Raw genomic sequence first — 16812 nt, forward strand, 5'->3', positions numbered from 1 at the left:
AAGAGACCATGAGCGCTTTTTCAAGGACACATTTCTAAACGGGGTCCTTAGAGATTTCTCCAGCACAGAAGCTCAGGTTTCCTAAGTTCTGGCCACGTACATGCATGCATACATACATATATACATACATACAGAAAACCTAGCCCAACTCCTTGGGTCTTCCTCCTAGGCCTTACTCCATCACTCCCTTATCCCCCTTGTAGCGTAACTGTTCTCCAGAGCATGAAGCTCGGCATTGACGTGAACAGACACAAGGAGATCATTGTAAAGAGCATCTCTGCCCTGCTCCTTCTGCTCCTCAAACACTTCAAACTCAACCATATCTACCAGGTGAGCACTTGGGAGTGCTGAGTTATAAGCTCCAAGTGCCCCTCACGCTGTGGGGCAATGCAAGAATCCTTGTACTGCTGAGCATTGTTTGGCTTTTTCTTTGTCCTCCATGAACGAGGACATGTTGCATGAGTGGATGGTGAGGATACGGAGTGGGATGTGGGGAGCCATCGTAGGAGGGTGCAAGTCTCTAATCTCAGCAAGTTAGCTCAGGGTCTGCCTGGGATTCTTAACATTACTCCTACCAGTCAGAATCAATTCAACCATTCAGGAAAGGTCCCTGCTGTTGGCTTCAGCTGTCTGTTTGAAGCGCTTCCCTGACATCTGAGCGCTAGCCCAGTGAGGCACAGTTCAGGCTCTTAGAGGCCGCACAGTCTTGCAGCAGATACGTAAATGCCCAGCTGTAGAGGGGTGTGACACAGAGGCATTGGGCTGCAGAAATACCTGACCCAGCTTTTAACTGGAGTTCCAGAGAACCAGAACTGGGAGTTACCAGGGAAGATAAGAACCCATTCAAGCAGAAAGGCTCCGAGGAGAAGGAGAAGAGGACTTTGGAGAGCAATTAAATGTTGCAGGAGCTCTGGCTCCGAGTGGCGGTGACAGGCGTGTCCTGGTAGTGCATGAAGCCATAGGGCTTGGCAGGAATGCAGCTGCTAGCACACAGTTAGGGAATAACTGACAGGCTGCAAAGCCTTTGTGAGCTGCTCAGTCCTAGGAGCCCTATTTTATCCCTGTTTTCTTGGGAGGGAGTTGGCGGGGGTTTGGGGTATATTTTTCTTTAATTATTGTTGGTTCTGTTTTGTTTTGAGGCAATCTCACTGTGTAGCTATCCTGGAACTCACTATGTAGACTAGGATGGCCTTGAACCCACAGAGACCCTCCTGCCTCTGCCTCCTGAGCACTCCAGCTTTCCCTACTTTGTAGGCGAGGAGAGTAGGGTTAAAGGTCAAGACTCTGCTTTCCCATAGAGCCATTGTTTGCCTTGGGCCTGGAGGCATGACCAAGACAGAGGGACAAAATGAGGACAAACGAATGGCTGCTTCTCAAGTGGGCGCTCGGGAATATGGACGCCTTCCCATTTCTGCCCTGAGCTTTACCCATTTTCCACCCAAGCACCCAGAATAAAGCCTGATAGAAGAGTGAGTCAGTGTACCAGGAGGGGCCTACAGGCTCTGTGACCCTGACCGGGTGTGGAGTTTCCTGAGCAGCATCAGGCCTGGAAAGAGCAGACTGGTGAGGAGGCTTTGCTCCCCTTTCCTCTCGGATGCATTTCTCAGTGTTTCTCTTGGGAGGCAGACCCACGGAGATCCTGATGGGCCTGGCCACACTGTGTGTCAGTGTGGCTAAGTCCTGACAGAGCCTGGGCATAGCTCAAATTTTAAAAACTTCTTATCTTTTGATAGTAGGTATGTACTGGCTCATTTGCCTGGAACTTTGGAAAATCCCTTTGGGTGGCATCCAGGGAGAAAATACTGAGCAGAAGAGGAAGTGGTTATGGCACAAGCTGACTCCACACCTCTAACCAGGCACTGGGGAACAGAGCAGCTTACCTTTCTGCCATGGCTATTCTTGCTGATGACACAGAGATGGGGGTTAAAACAGCCTTTTCAACCTCGTTTCTGTACTGTCCCAGCATCCCAAGTCTAATTGGAGGCTGCCTTTTCCTCGGCGCTCCTCAGTGTGTCATAAAAACCCCGGGTGACTGATTCTGTGATTTTGCTTCATACCCCAGAGGTCTTCCTGGACACAGACCTCGTGTGGATTTAAGAGAGCCGAACAGACCCATAAGTACTGGTGTTTGTCTCATCAGAGACAGCCTGGATTTCCCAGTGTCTGCTGGCCGAAGAGGCTCTTGCTCATCCATTCATTGATACGTGGATATTCTGGGTGTCAGAAATGACCGCATATAGGACAGGCCACGGAGACTGACAAGCCAGGATCACTGTGGGCTGTCTCCAGCCTGACTGCTGCCGGCAGCTGCCCACTGCTGTCCCTGCTCTGTCGGTCACAGCTGAGACATGGCGAGCAGAGCTCCACTGGGCCACCAGCTCCCTCGGAGCCTTCTTTTGCAGCGAGCTTAGGAACAAAACTCACAGCAGTTCTCGCTATTTGTTTGGGCTATGTTTTTCTTTCTAGTGTGTTTGCTATGTGTTTTTGATCATCCACTTGCAGCAGATTATAAGATAGTCTGTATGTAAGGTAGGCTGGCGAATGTGAGTGTGCCCATTTCAGAGACTGGCAGGCTGATGTCTGTATGTAAGGTAGGCTGGCGAATGTGAGTGTGCCCATTTCAGAGACTGGCAGGCTGATAACACGGAGACAGCAGAGATTTTTAGGAAAGGTGCTCTACTTGTAGTTCTCGTCTTTTTAAGTGTTTCGTGTCTCCCCCAAGTAAGTGACCTCCTCTGTTTGATGTTTTGACTCAGTTTGAACATGTGTCACAGCACTTGGTGTTTGCCAACTGCATCCCCTTGATCCTCAAGTTCTTCAATCAAAACATCCTGTCCTATATCACTGCCAAGAACAGGTACGGCTCTGCAAAGATTTCAAGGGAGCACTTTGGAAAACTGAGAAACCCCACGTCTCGGCACGCTTCATTTCTTCTGGCGCCCTTAGCCCCTCCTTTCTCGGAGCTTTCCCAGTTAGCGCTGAGCTTGGCGTGCTAACGATGGGGATGTGTGGACTGCCCTCGGTGCGGGTTTTATCTGTTAATGATTTCAAAAGCTGAAAATACTCTGAAATGAGGCCGCAAGATGAGACTTTCTGTGACAAAAGGCTCCAGGAGACTTCTGTGTTGTGTAGCAGCCGTTTTGTCTGGACAGCTGGGCTCTGAGGAGACTCTAAGTTCCGTCAATTTGTAGTTGAAAATACACTTTTGAAATGTGTTACTTTTTGAAGTCTGCTGCTCATGCCTGTGTGGGTGTGCACATGCCAAGGCGTGGGTATGGAGCTCAGCACAGCCTGCAGGAACAGACTCTCCTCTTCACCCTGGTGTCCTGGGGTGAAGCTCAGGTTGGCAGTGCTGGCATTAGGAGCTGAACTATCTTACTGCCCCAAAATACGTTCTTACATAGTAATTCCAGGGAGATAGTTTCTCTGAACCCCACGATATTGCGCATTTAAAATAATGACACTACTTTGTTGAACTCTATCAGAGAGCTAGAATTCAGTTCACTGAGCAATTAGGACAAATTCCGAGCTTTAGGTTCTGTCCCATTTCCTAGTTGCAGCGCCTGCTTTGCCATGGTTCTTTATAAGTGGGAGATAGGTAAGTGGATGAATGAGCCAAGAATATTCATCCTAATAGGGCAATCCAGAGAACCCAGAAGGGTAATTAAGATGATGAGCACTGTTACAAATTCCTGCCGTCTCCTGAGCTGACCTTTCTCCACTCACACACAGCCCGCGCTTCGCCAACATCCTCACCATTTTAACAGCTAGTTCAGATGGCACTGCGACTTCACTGAGTGTCAGAAACAGAAGGGAGCCTAGCAGTTGGCTAGCCCAGGTTGTGCATTGCACTAGCGGAGAGAGGAGAGGAGTGGTAGCTACATGAGGAGTGAATGTGCCCTCTCACCCCACTGTGGTGCCTTGTCCTTCCCCGGCCCATGCCAGGTTCCCTGGGTTCACAGCGGAGCTGTGGCTTTCTTGCAAATATTATTTTGGGGGCAGACATTATTATATATCATTCCTGAGCTGCTGCCTGATTAGCAGTGCCACAAGAAGGCCGCCCTGTGCTTCAGGCTTCCTCTTGGGTGGCTTTGGAAGCTACCCGCAGAGCTCCTGGCTTTCAGAAGGATCAGGAGAGAAACCAAGAGATCTTGTCTTCATCTTCACACCCACGGCTGGTGCTGATGGTGGTGGTGATTTGGTGGCGGGTGTTCACACAGCATCTCTGGGCACACTGCTGTAGTCACAAAGACACTTAACTGCAGAGGCAGCGCACTCGGTTCCTCGTGTCCCTAAAGAGGCTGAGCGCAAAGGAGGAAAGGAGCCGCCTTTCTGCCTCACCTCGGGTTGCCTGTACCGGGCAGCCCACCCTAAAAGAGCCCATGGCTCCTCTGTCACCGAGGAGGGGAGACTGCAGTGGGCGTGCCCTCAGTTTCAGTGACGGTCACTAAGCATCTTGAATGGAGTCTGCCGGGAAGGAACAGTCCCTGCCCTTTTCAGAGGTGGGAATTTCCTGCTGCTGCCGTTACCTAAAGCTTGCTCTTCTCTCCGCGTCTTGCAGCATCTCGGTGCTGGATTACCCATGCTGTACCATCCAGGATGTTCCAGAGCTTACTACCGAGGGTCTGGTAAGCAGATGGGATTTGTGGCCTTTGAAACTGGCTGATGGCAGAGGCTGGCATTTGCTTTTTGATGTCTTCTCCAGCCCCATGATGCCGTGGTTTGGGAGGCTCGGATCAATGAAGGCATATTGGCAAGAGCACAGAGGCAGCAGGGGTTTAAAGGATTTGGAAAAGCTGAGCCTAGCATCTTACAGAGAAGAAGAAAGTCAGTGAAAAACATTGAGGAGGAGAGGGAATTGAGAAAGCTATTAAGACTGAAACACAGTATGTCTGCTGATTGGCAGGACAGTCTCTTCTGATGTGTCTTAGACACACTCATCCCTCATCTCTGTAATGCGCTGTAGGCAGTTTACTTCTCATTTTCATGTTAGGTATCAAGCCTAGGAGCACATATGTCAGAAAATTCCTTACCTAGGAAGACCTTCATCCTGAAGCAGGGCCAGGCAAATCAGAGCAGTTCCTTCTGGATTCCCTGGACCTGCCTGACCAGAGCATATATAAGATAAGGCATCTGCTCCACCCCGCGTTGCCACAGCCCTTCATCCTGTTGCACTGTAACAACTTCTCTGTAACTTTGTCAATTTGAGTCTAAATTCTTTGATGGGAGAGAGAGTACCATCTTCTCTTTCCATATCGCTAGCGCCTAACCCTATCTAGGGTATGTTACAGACCTCAGCAGTGCTAAATGATGTTACCCATGGGTGCTGTAGCCCTTGCTCCCCAACTTTATGTGTGTCAGGAAAGTACATTTTGCAAAAATCAAACAGTTGCTCCTGTAGAGCGGGTTTTATAGGCCCAGTTGGGGTTGGTTTGCAGGGGAGGGGTTAATGTCAAGATCCGCTTGACTCCCTCCCTTAGTTTCAGAGATGAGAAGCATCAGTGACTGTCACAGTCCCCTTCTCATGGGTGACTGACATGGAGACCCATGGCCTGGAACATCATGGCTAGCACATTGTGTGCTGCTTGAGCAGAGTCCTGTCTTAGCTGACATGGTCTCAGCAGCCATGGAAGCTGGAGGCCTTTAGTCCTGCAGGGACGTGAGCACTTACCAACCCTTACTGTTAACATGGCGGTGCTGAGGCTGCAAACAACTCAGCAGCTAATGTCACCACTTTGTCTTCTTTGTTGGAGACAGGGTCTTTCTGTGTAGCCCTGGATGTCCTGAACTTGCTTTGTAGACCAGCCTGGCCTTGAACTTAGAGACACCTGCTGTCCTCCGTTTCCCTGGTGCTGGGATTAGAGGCATGTGCTATCATGCCCTGCCTAGTATCACTGCTCTATATGGAGAAGTTAGCTGCTAAGACTTTACAGCTGTGGATAACAAAGCTGGGGTTGGAGGGTGGCTCAGTACTTAAGTGCATTGGCTGCTGGTCCAGAGGACCCAGCTTTAGTTCCTGGCTCCCACGGCAGCTCACAGCCATCTGTAATTGTGTTTTCAGAAGACCTGATGTCCTCTTCTGACCTGCAGTGGCATGAGTGTGGTGCACGGAATACATATGCAGCAAACACCCGTACACGCAAAGAAAATTTTAAAACAAAGTAGAAAGGTGTGACTCTGAGATTAAAATTTGGAAAGAATGATATATTTTAACCTATGAACAGTGGTACATAGTAGCATTAAAATCCTACTATTGGCCTGGCATAGTGACGCACACTTATAATCCCAGCACTCAGGAGGCAGAGGCAGGTGGAGCTCTGAGTTTGAGAATAGCCTGGTCTACAAAGTAAGTCCAGGACAGTCAGGGCTACACAGAGAAATCTTGTCTCAAAAAACAAAACAAAACAAACAAAAATTCTATTAGTAGAGTATGTAAGTTTTAGTTGGTTCTCACCTTCCGTCATGTGGGTCCAGGGATCAAACTCAGGTCCTCGGGCTTGGCAGCAAGTGCCCTAACCACCTGAGCCACCTTGCCAGCCCTAAACTTTTGCCTTGATAACAGTGTGTATCCTGTCTCCAGTCCAACTCCGTTAGTTCCTGCATGGGAACTGGGGGGAACTGTATTTCCACGCCACTTCAGCTGACCTTTGGGGATATGAGCATATAATTGTTTATATGGTTATGCCTTCTGTTAAGACTTTATAACTGTCAGGAGAGGGCAAAGGCATGAGTGTAGTGAGTTAAAAGGCTCGTGAACAGTTAGTCTTTTGGTGAAACAATAGTGGCCCCTGGTGGTTTGGTTAGGCACCACAGACTTTTTAATGTCTGTGCTTCTCCAGCCCAATGCAGCTGTGGCACCCAGGAGATCATTCCACAAGGTCCTCAGTCTGCTGATTTACTTCCCTAACTAATAACTCTCAGAGCCAGGAAAGGACTAGTGAGCTTTATTTCTTTTCAGGCTTACCAGATTGCAAGCACAAGAAATATACTGCCTTTGATATGTGTTATTTTCTTTCAATAACTTTAAGGTTTTTTTTTCCTGAATATAAAACTTGTAGTATGCTTACAGGAGAAAAATAAACAGAAAAGTATGAGGACTAAAATAAAAACATTGTTTAGTTTTACTGCGACTGGAATGCACATACTCATTTCCATAAAATGTCTGAGCAACACTTAGTTATATATTGCATCTATACATGTGTGTTCTACTTAATGTAGTTAAATTTGCATGTTTCACAGTAGGATTTCACTAAGCAATTCCTTTTTCAGTGGTATTGGATATAAACCCAAGTACATGCTAGCAGATATATTACCACTGATTTTTTTGGCAGATATTGGATCTTTTTATGTATTCATCATTTTTATGCTGTATGCATTATAACATATTACCCTAATAGTACATTTGTGAGCAAACATACAATTTGGAAGTATACATACACTTTTTTAATTTTTTTAATTCTTATTTTAATGTTTTTTTTTAAAGATTTGTTTATTTTGTACCCAATGTTCTGCCTGCATGTGCACCTGCACACCAGAAGAGGGCACCAGATCTCACTGTAGATGGTTGTGAGCCACCGTGTGGGTGCTGGGAACTGAGCTCAGGACCTCTGGAAGAGCAGACAGTGCTCTTAACCTCTGAGCTGTCTCTCCCTCCCCACATAAAATTACTTTATATGGTGTATGTTCAATGAAATGTGTAGAATCTACTGCCTCAGAGTATAGTGAGACGAGAGTGAAGCTGCAGCCCGTGTTTTTGTGTAGGCCTATTAACTCCGAAGAGAGCTCCTCCTGCATGTGTCTCGTCTTGGTTTGTGCATTTGTTGTCGACACGGGCTTACTTGTGTAGGCAAGGCTCACCCAGAAACTCGGGGTCCTCCTCTCCCCCTTCCTGAGTGCTGGGCTTGCAGGCAGATGCTGCTGTGGCTGGTGGCCTTTCCACTTCTTCATAGAAACCTGGGAAAGTTGTGTCACCGCTGCAGCCGAAGACCCCTGCGGCTCGGTTTCAGAAGCGACATTCAAGGGAGGGGTTACTTGTCGCTTTGCTGTGGTAAAAAGAGCAGAAGCTGACAAGCAACTTAAGGAAGTGTGGGGTCACCTGGGTGCAGCGTTCCTGCAGGAAAGTCGCGGCAGCGGGAACTTGAGAGCTCTGCGGTTCAGGAAGCGCTGGGCCATCAGTACTAGTGCCCGGTCCACCTTCTCCTTTCACCTGGTGCACGCCTGTGCTGGAGCCACCACACTGAAAGGAGCTCCTCTCCCAGGCACGTCAGAGGCTGGCCTCCAAGGTGGTTCTCCCTGTCAGGTTCACAGCAGAGCTGGAATAGTGTGGGGTTGAGGTGGCCCACCTAGAGATTGAAGGCGACAGGGTGAGGACAAGGTCCTAGTTATGAAGTGACAGTGCACTCCCGTCGGCAGGTGTCCTTGCCTGGGGCCACCTTTCAGTGAGGGACTCGGTGGTGGCAGGAGGGCCAAGTCCTTCTAAAGCGCTGTGGAAAGTTAGCAGTGAGTCAGAGTCTGCATGACCAGCCATTTGCAAAGAAATGTTTGGAGTTTATTTTTAGAGCCAGGGAATGGAATTTTTAAATTAATGTTTAAAAGGTGGATCATTACATAGTTGTTCAAATTTGGGCTTAATTTTTGTTGGAAAAAAAAAGACATAAAATGTGTTTACTTCACTTAAATTTAAATACCAAGACCTCTCATCCATCCTTATCGAAGTTTTTACAGCTTCCTACCTAAGTGCTCCCAGATGTTGCAGACGTTTCTGTTAGTGCGGGTTTCTTTGTTTGAATGTTGCTGTTCCCAGGCGGCAAGGTGTGTGGCATTCCTTTGAGACACTGTTTAACCAGCTATGATCCTAAAAGAAAGGTTTTGGGGGGAAGTGAGATGGCTCAGCAAATCAGGGCATTTGCTGCCGAGCCTGACAGCCTGAGTTCAGTCTCGGAATCCACGTAGATAGGTGAGCTGCTTCCTCAAGTTGTCCTCTGACACACACACACGCACACACCCACATACAAGCACTCCAATTAAATATGTGCAAAAAAAGTTCAAAAGGGTGATTGTTCAGTCAGGCATGCTGGTACACTTCTACAATCCTAGCGTTCAGTCAGCAGAGGCAAGAGAATTCCACAGAGTTGAGGCCGGCATGGACTATGTAATGAACTCTACACCAGCCCAGGCTACATAGTGAAACCCTGTGTCTGAGAAACAAAATAAGCCAGGTCCTCATTCCCTACCAGCATCGCTACCTCACACCAGCAGCACCTTAGGGCCGCTGCCCCCTTAGTGTGTGTGTAATGTGAAGACACCATTCATGTTCATTTTCCATAAGATGTTCATATGGAGGAAGGCCCGCAGATAAAAACAAAAAACAAAAACAAAAACAAAACACATTTTAAGCAGTTGATTATTTTTTTTCTCTTGGTTACTTTTTTTTTTTTTTTCAAGTTTTAGTTTCTTGAGACAGGGTTTCTCTGGGTAGCCTGGCTGGCTGTCCTAGACTCACTTTGTAGACCAAGCTGGCCTCAAACTCACAAAGATCCACCTGCCTTTGCCTCCTTGAGTGCTGAGATCACAGGTGTGCACCTCCGTGCCTGGCTGTGTAACGGGCTCTTTAGATGTGAACGGCTGGGGTGATTTGCTGGGGAACTGTAGATGGGTGATCTTGAAGCGTCTCTGTCCCTCTGCTTGGAGACCATTTCTCTTTGTGTGTGGCTCTAGGTCCTTTACCCAGCAGCGGCCTGCCAGAAGCCCACACGGTAAGGGGCTGTCCTGTCATGGTGTGGGAAAAGAGAACCTGAAATGGGACTTCATTTTCAGTTATACGAGCCCTGGTAAAGAAAGCGATGAACAATCGTTCACAAAAGCGTTTTTAATTTACAATCAATAAGGATTAAGACTTAGCCAAAAAAAAACATTCTTTTAGTAAGTGCAAGGTAGACGTGAGCAAAGCGAAAGAGTAGAAGTAGGACACAGCCCTGGCGCAGCCACGTGGGCCACATCCTGAGCAGTTTTCCCACAGGCTAGAGAAAGCTCCTCAGTCAGGGGGTCAGGGCATGGACACTCAGACCCCTGGCTATCCACGTCCGGATTTTTTATAGAACACAAGTTCATAATGACAGCATCGGCTTCTTACCTTCTTACTGCAGGGCCGATCTGCAGTGTGAAAGCAAGAGCCAGCACCGCTGGATTCCAGGCTCTGCAGCGCAGGGTTCCAAGTGCGGATTTCACCTCACAGCCCTCTTTAGAAGCTCCGTCTGGTTGTCACATCAGCCAGATGTCCTGCTTTGCAGCAGGGAAGCTCGGGCTGAAAAGATGGCCCAGCAGTTCCGAGCACGGGCTGTCCCTGCAGACGACGGGGGTTGAGGTCCCGGCACCCACGTGGCGGCTCACAGCTGTTCACACTGCAGGGCCGGGATCTGACGCCTTTGTACTTCCATGGGCACGCAGGAGCGCACACGTGCGTTGGGGCACATACACACACTCAGGCATACACACAAGGTTTTTAAGAAAATAACTGTTTTTTTTCATTCTTGTTTTTCTGTAGACATTTACCTTCTGCTGATTTGAAGAATTATAGTAGGCACGAGGCGGGCTTCTCCACCTACACAGAAATCAAAGCCAAAGTCCACCCTTCCTCCGTTAGCTTCCTCCGTTAGCTGGGTTAGCTACGTAACTGGCCTGGCCTGGGGGTTGTTGGTCAGCTGTGCTGGGAGCAGACTTGTTTTTTGTTTTTATTTATTTATTTTGAGAATAGAGGCCCAGTGTTGCCTTGGTGATGCCCGAAAAGCTGGGCCAAACCAACTTCAGACTGTAGACGCTCTGCAGTAGTCATTTAATTGTGAGGGCAGAGCACAGGCAAACTTTGATCTGTCGCCTCAGTGACAGGGCCAACAAAGCGCTCTGTGCACTGGGCAAGCACTGTGCTGCTGAAGTGGGCCCCGCCTTGTCTGTGTCTGTGTGCCACATGTGTATGTGTGCATGTATGAAGAACTTGCAGGAGTTGCTCGCTCCTTCCGTTAGCTGGGTTCCAGGGATCAAACGTGGCCAGCGTGCTTGGCGGCGAGCACCCCCACAGTTTGACTTTTCTTCTTTTCTTTCTTTCTTTCTTTCTTTTTTGAGAAAGGACCTCGCTGTCCTAGAATTCACTATGTAGCTCAGGTCAGCCTGAAACTTGGAATTCTCCTGCCTCTGCCTCTTAGGTGCTAAGATGATAAGCATGTTATATATTGCATACAATATATGTGAGTGTTATAATATAAATATGTATTGTGATATAGATGTATACACACACACGCACATACCCTATAACCCTATAAAACCACTTGAGAGGCCTTATTTTTGCTCCTGAAAAGTGTTTCTGTGAGTAGATACTTGTTTCTATCTGATAGAAACGCCATTGTCTCTGGTTAGGTACATAAGCTTTTTTTGTTTTTGTTTTTGTTTTTCAAGATTCTGTCTCTGTGTAGCTCTGGCCATCCTGGATTCACTCCATAGACCAGGCTGGCCTCGAACTCAGAGCTCTGCCTGCCTCTGCCTCCTTCCTGAGTGCTGGGATCACAGGCGTGCACCACTACCATGAGCAAGGGTGGAAAGAGCAGTGTGGGAGCATGTGCTGCTGTCCAGACCCCGAGCTCAGCTCCCGGACCACATCAGGAACCTCACAGTGCTGCAACCTCCCTTCCACCCCTGCGCTCATGTGCACACGTGTGGGCATGTGCTCAGACACAGAGTAAAGACAGAATCATAAAGGGCTGGAGAGATGGCTCGCATGTAGAAAGCGCACCTCTGGGCCCAAGCTTGACGTCCTCAGTTTGCTACCTGGAACCACATAAACGTGGAAGAGGGCCAGAGAGACAGCTCAGTGGTTAAGAGCACGGTTGCCCAACAAACAAACAAACTTCAGACTGTAGACGCTCTGCAGTAGTCATTTAATTGTGAGGGCCAGGGTTCAGTTCCTAGCACCCACAAACAGCTAACAACTGCCTGTAACTCCAGTTCCAGACATACATGCACACGAAACGCCAATGAACATACAATAAAAATACTTTGTAAAGTAGAAGAGAGCCAGCTCTGTAGTGTTCTGTTGTGACCTTTACAAGCACACAAATGCACATACACTCTCTCTAGAAATACTAATAAATAATACAGCAGAGCATGAGATACAGTCCCTGGTTAGAGTGAGCCAGCTGCTGTTTTCTGTCACTCTCCTGCCGCCCTGATGCGGGCAGCTTAGGGAGGGAGGGTCTGCTGGGCCCACAGCTCCTCACAGCAGGGGGTCTTAGCAGCAAGCAGTGTAGACTCAGAAGGGGCTGGGAAGCACCTGGGCTTTGCCGGCTTTCTCTCTCCTTGTGTGGCCCGGAACCTCAGCCCGGAAACGGCACTGCCCACTGTGAGAGTGGGCCGTGTCAGTCAACCCAACCAAGGTGACCTGAGGGCCGGTCCACGCTCGACCAGGAACAGCACTTGCTACAAACAAGTCTGACCACCTGAGCTCGATTGATAGACCCCCCTAGTAGTAGCAGAGGCCAGCTGTGCCCAGTGCAGTTCAGGCTCCCGGAACGAAACCAGACTCCCAGCGATTACAGGCGTTACTATGTGAGCGCCAAGTACACGGTAGTAAGCTTCTCTTCAGTTCACAGCGAGAAGCGCGGAAACCTGGCCGAGTCAAGGTCCTGGGTTCAGTTATCACCTTCCAACCAACGATTGCTCTGGATGGAGTCTTGTGGGGCCAGGAGGAGGTGGCGCACACCTTTAGTCCAGGCAGGCAGATCTCTGAGTTCAAGGCCAGCCTGGTCTACAAAGAGAAACCCTATATCAACACGCCCCCTTCCCCATAGTTTTTCAGGATTGTCAGTTAAGTGTGTGTGTGTGTGTGTGTGTGTGTGTGTGTGTGTGTGTGGCTGGGGTTCAGGCACACAGCCCTTAGGCCCCCTTACTGGGCTCCACACTCAGCTCAGCAACAGGTTGTCAGGTGAAGGATAGTTTGGCCTCAGACGTGAGACCTGGTGTGTAAGGAAGTAAAGAGTCAGCCTTTCCTACTGGAGTGTTCACCCGAGCTGAGCAGCAGAACCACGCAGTCTTCTGGGGCGTGGAGGCCGTGGGTGTGAGGTGACGCGCGCGCTCCCTCTTTCAGGAAGCTGGCGACAGCAGCCAGTTCTGCTGGAGGAACCTCTTTTCCTGCATCAACCTCCTGAGGCTGCTCAACAAACTGACCAAGTGGAAGCATTCCAGGACCATGGTAAGTGGGGCTCTGGGCTGCAGCAGAGCCCATCCAACTGAATTTCCAGTCATCAGTGCTTGCAGCTTGCCCACTGGGAAGGACGAGTAGGTCACGGATGGGTGCCACGGTTCTGCACTTCCTCATCCCAGGCGCTTGTTCCGTAAACACCACGCTGTCCCAGTCCTTCCAGGGAGCGAAAGGTGGAGACACTGTAAGGCGGCTCCGACGGGGGCCGGCCGTGTTACAGTTACACACCCCAGACAGTGTCAGCCCAACACTGTTTGCAAAGTTGCTGCGACAGTGTCTGCGCACAGCCTCGAGGCTCGTTAGCAGAGACCAGCTGCGTAAATGAATCTTGACGCGCCCGACGGTAGGACATGATAGAACTAAACTAAGAAACTGAAAGAATGAGGCGCTTCCCTGCTGCTGTGGAATAATTTTCAAGGTACATAATTAAACTAAATAAGGCCTTTAACCCCACACTCAGGACGGAGAGGCAAGGAGCTCTGGGGTTTCCAGGCCAGATCTAGAGTGAGGTCCTGAAGGAGGCGGGCTCAGTAACAAGGGCGGGCGCTGTTCTTGCAGGGGGCCCAAGTTGGGCTCCTAGCCCTGTGCCAGGCAAGTCACGCCCGCCTGTCACTGCAGCTGCAGGGAGAGCCAGTGCCCCTGTCTCCGAGGGCACCTGTGCTCACACAATTAGAGGCGCTTAAGCACGACGTGGAACCATGTAGTTGGCCATTTCTTTGTTAAGACATAAAAATAATATGTATGTGATAGACCTATCGACAGTTATCTCTAGGGCCAGTGAGATGGCTCAGCTGGCAACGGCACATGACGACTCTTGAGTCAGAGTGGAAGAGAGAACTAAAAGCTGTCCCCTGACCTGTACATTAGTGCTATGAAATATGCACACATGTAAAAACACATACATGTATACGTGGGACAAAATTTAACTAAAAAAAAAAAAGAAAATAACAAAAAGGCTAGCTGGTGATGGCTCACGCCTTTAATCCCAGTACTCAGGAGTTTTGAGGCCAGCCTAGTCGTCTACAGAGCAAGTTCCAGGACAGCCAGGGCTACACACTGAAACCCCGTTTTGAAAAACCAAAAGATAAAATAAAATTATCTCCAGTGATACATAAGAAACTAGAGCAGTGGAAATGGTATATGTGGCAGATAATTTTTATTTTTAGTTATATGTTCTAATCTTTAAATGTTTAAATTATATTCATTTAGTTGGCGTTTTGCCCTCATGTACGTATGTGTGCCATTTTGTGCAGCGGTCAGAAGCACTGGATGCCCTGGAGCTAGTTACAGTGTGAACCACCGTGAGCCCGTGAGGAGAGGATTCTGGGAGCTGAGCCCTTGTCCTGTAGAAAAGCGACAAGTGTTCTTTTCCTACGCCAGTTCTCCAGTGTAAATATTACACGCTTTAAATGAATTTGTTCTTGACTTTTTGTATATCACAAGACTGGCTTTGGACTCATGGTCCGCCTCTGAATACTGTGATTACAGGAATGTGCCAGTGTCTGGCTTAATCCGTGTGTGTGTGTGTGTGTGTGTGTGTGTGTGTGTATGTCTGTCTGTCTGTCTGTTTCTTGTGTAGTCTTGAACACTAATCTATGTAGGGTTTGTAGATACTAGGTTCTCTTAGGATGGCCAGGGTTGTCTGTATTGCCGGTTTGAAAATCCCGAGAAACCTCACACAATGACTGTCGGCTGTCCCTGTTGCCCTGGGCAGATGCTGGTGGTGTTTAAATCGGCTCCGATCTTGAAGCGGGCCCTCAAAGTCAAGCAGGCCATGCTGCAGCTCTACGTCCTGAAGCTGCTGAAGATCCAGACCAAGTACCTCGGGCGCCAGTGGAGGAAAAGCAACATGAAGACCATGTCCGCCATTTACCAGAAGGTGCGCCACCGCATGAACGACGACTGGGCCTACGGGAACGGTGAGCTGGGAGAGCATCCACTGGCCGCTGAGCTCCGGGCTCTGCTGCTCCGCGGCATGCGGGCGCGTACCGACACGCTGGCTTCCGTAGGAGCTAGGGCACTAGGAAACCTAGGCGGGTCCTCCTGCCGTCTCCCAGCCCTACGTATAATACAAACTGGATGACACGGTAAAGTGTTGGCCTACTTAGAGTTTTGTTTGCTGTAGTTTTTTTGAGACGGGGTCTCACTGTATAGCCTGTTTGTCCCAGAACTTGCTATGTAGACTAGGCTGACCTCAAACTCAAGAGATCTGCCTGCTTCTGCCCCCAAAAGGAATGAAAGGCATGTGCCACCATGCCCGGCTGAGCTGGTCCAGGTTCTTCTTCACATTCTGCTCCAATCTCTCCTTCCTTGAGAGGCGATTCTGTTCATCCCCTAGCGAACGCTCAGTAAAGGGAATTTCATCACTCATTTGGATGACATAATAAATTACTAGAACGGCATAAACAAGGAAAGCCCTCCAGTTTCCATACTGCCAGAGATCATTTCTGTATGTATTACTTTATATGTGAGCGCGTGTGTACTCTTTAAACCTGGGAGCACACTATGTATACTGCTCTTGAAAGGACCTGAGCAGTTTCACTGGTGGGATCCCACAGACCGTGCCCTGGAAGAGCAGAGCCTGAGCCTATGCATCTTTCTCTCCCTCTCTCCTGTGTCAGACATCGACGCCAGACCGTGGGACTTCCAAGCGGAAGAATGCACCCTCAGGGCCAGCATCGAGGCTTTTAATAGCCGCCGGTACGATAAGCCCCAGGACTCAGAATTCTCACCCGTGGACAACTGCTTGCAGAGCGTGCTGGGGCAGAGGCTGGACCTGCCTGAAGATTTCTACTGCTCCTATGAGCTCTGGCTGGAGAGAGAGGTGTTTTCACAGCCCATCTGCTGGGAGGAGCTGCTGCAGAGCCACTGAGCTCTCCTCAGCAGGGCGGCTGAGAGAGGGAGGTTGGCTCGAGAGCGTGCACCCAGCCTGTTCTGCGCGCTCGCTCTTCGTGTGAGCTCCAGGGCTGTTCCAGCCCAGCATTTGCGAGACACCCTCTGCTTCAGCTCTGTCCTGGAGGTCGTGGGGCCTGCAGGTGGTCACAAGACTGCACTCCTGAGTCAGAGCAGCTTGCCATGGCTCAGCTGCATGCCCAATTAGCCTCAAGTCTCCCAGTGGGGCAGTCCTGGGCAGACTTTGATGAAGCCTGTTTCCATCTTGCCTAGAATGGGCTAGCCTGTTGTCCCCTGGTCAGCCTTTGTTAGCCACAGTAGGGAAAGGAAATTGGTTATGGCATTTCACCCATGACATTCCTCTCAGCCAGTGGGTAAGACTGACCATAAGATGGTGTTTTCTTCTTGATCACTCTAATGTCTTGGACTTATCACTTAGCAAAACCAACTTTAGCTGTATTTCACAGTTAAAATGCTGACACTCAACTCTTTCTAAGTAATCATTGGCTCTAAGATGACTTCAGAGCACTGCATCTTCAGAAAGGATGACTGTTTCCAAAACACTGCATGTTACAGATCGTGCAGGGCTTTTCCTTAAGAGAATCTGTGCTCAATGTAAAAAGTTCCCCGTGTGTTCTGTATGTGCTTTGAATGCTTTGCCGATTGGAAAGAAC

General features: G+C 49.2%; 1 protein-coding gene across 2 annotated transcripts in view; it reads left to right on the plus strand.

Moving 5' to 3' along the window:
* Positions 1 to 16812, plus strand: part of Strip2 (striatin interacting protein 2) — a 38235-nt gene extending 21423 nt beyond the window's left edge. Inside the window, exons 16-21 of one of the 2 annotated variants that reach the window (XM_021641297.2) lie at positions 204 to 330; positions 2757 to 2857; positions 4562 to 4628; positions 13133 to 13237; positions 14961 to 15125; positions 15868 to 16812. In XM_021641297.2, the coding sequence (XP_021496972.1) occupies positions 204 to 330; positions 2757 to 2857; positions 4562 to 4628; positions 13133 to 13237; positions 14961 to 15125; positions 15868 to 16203 (901 nt within the window). In that variant the 3' untranslated portion in view covers positions 16204 to 16812. Of the gene's footprint in view, positions 1 to 203; positions 331 to 2756; positions 2858 to 4561; positions 4629 to 13132; positions 13238 to 14960; positions 15166 to 15867 lie in introns of both variants that reach the window. The other variant, XM_021641299.2, reaches the window with a different exon arrangement.

This window comes from Meriones unguiculatus, chromosome 21 (genome assembly GCF_030254825.1).
Source record: "Meriones unguiculatus strain TT.TT164.6M chromosome 21, Bangor_MerUng_6.1, whole genome shotgun sequence".
NCBI classification, from domain to species: Eukaryota; Metazoa; Chordata; class Mammalia; order Rodentia; family Muridae; genus Meriones; species Meriones unguiculatus.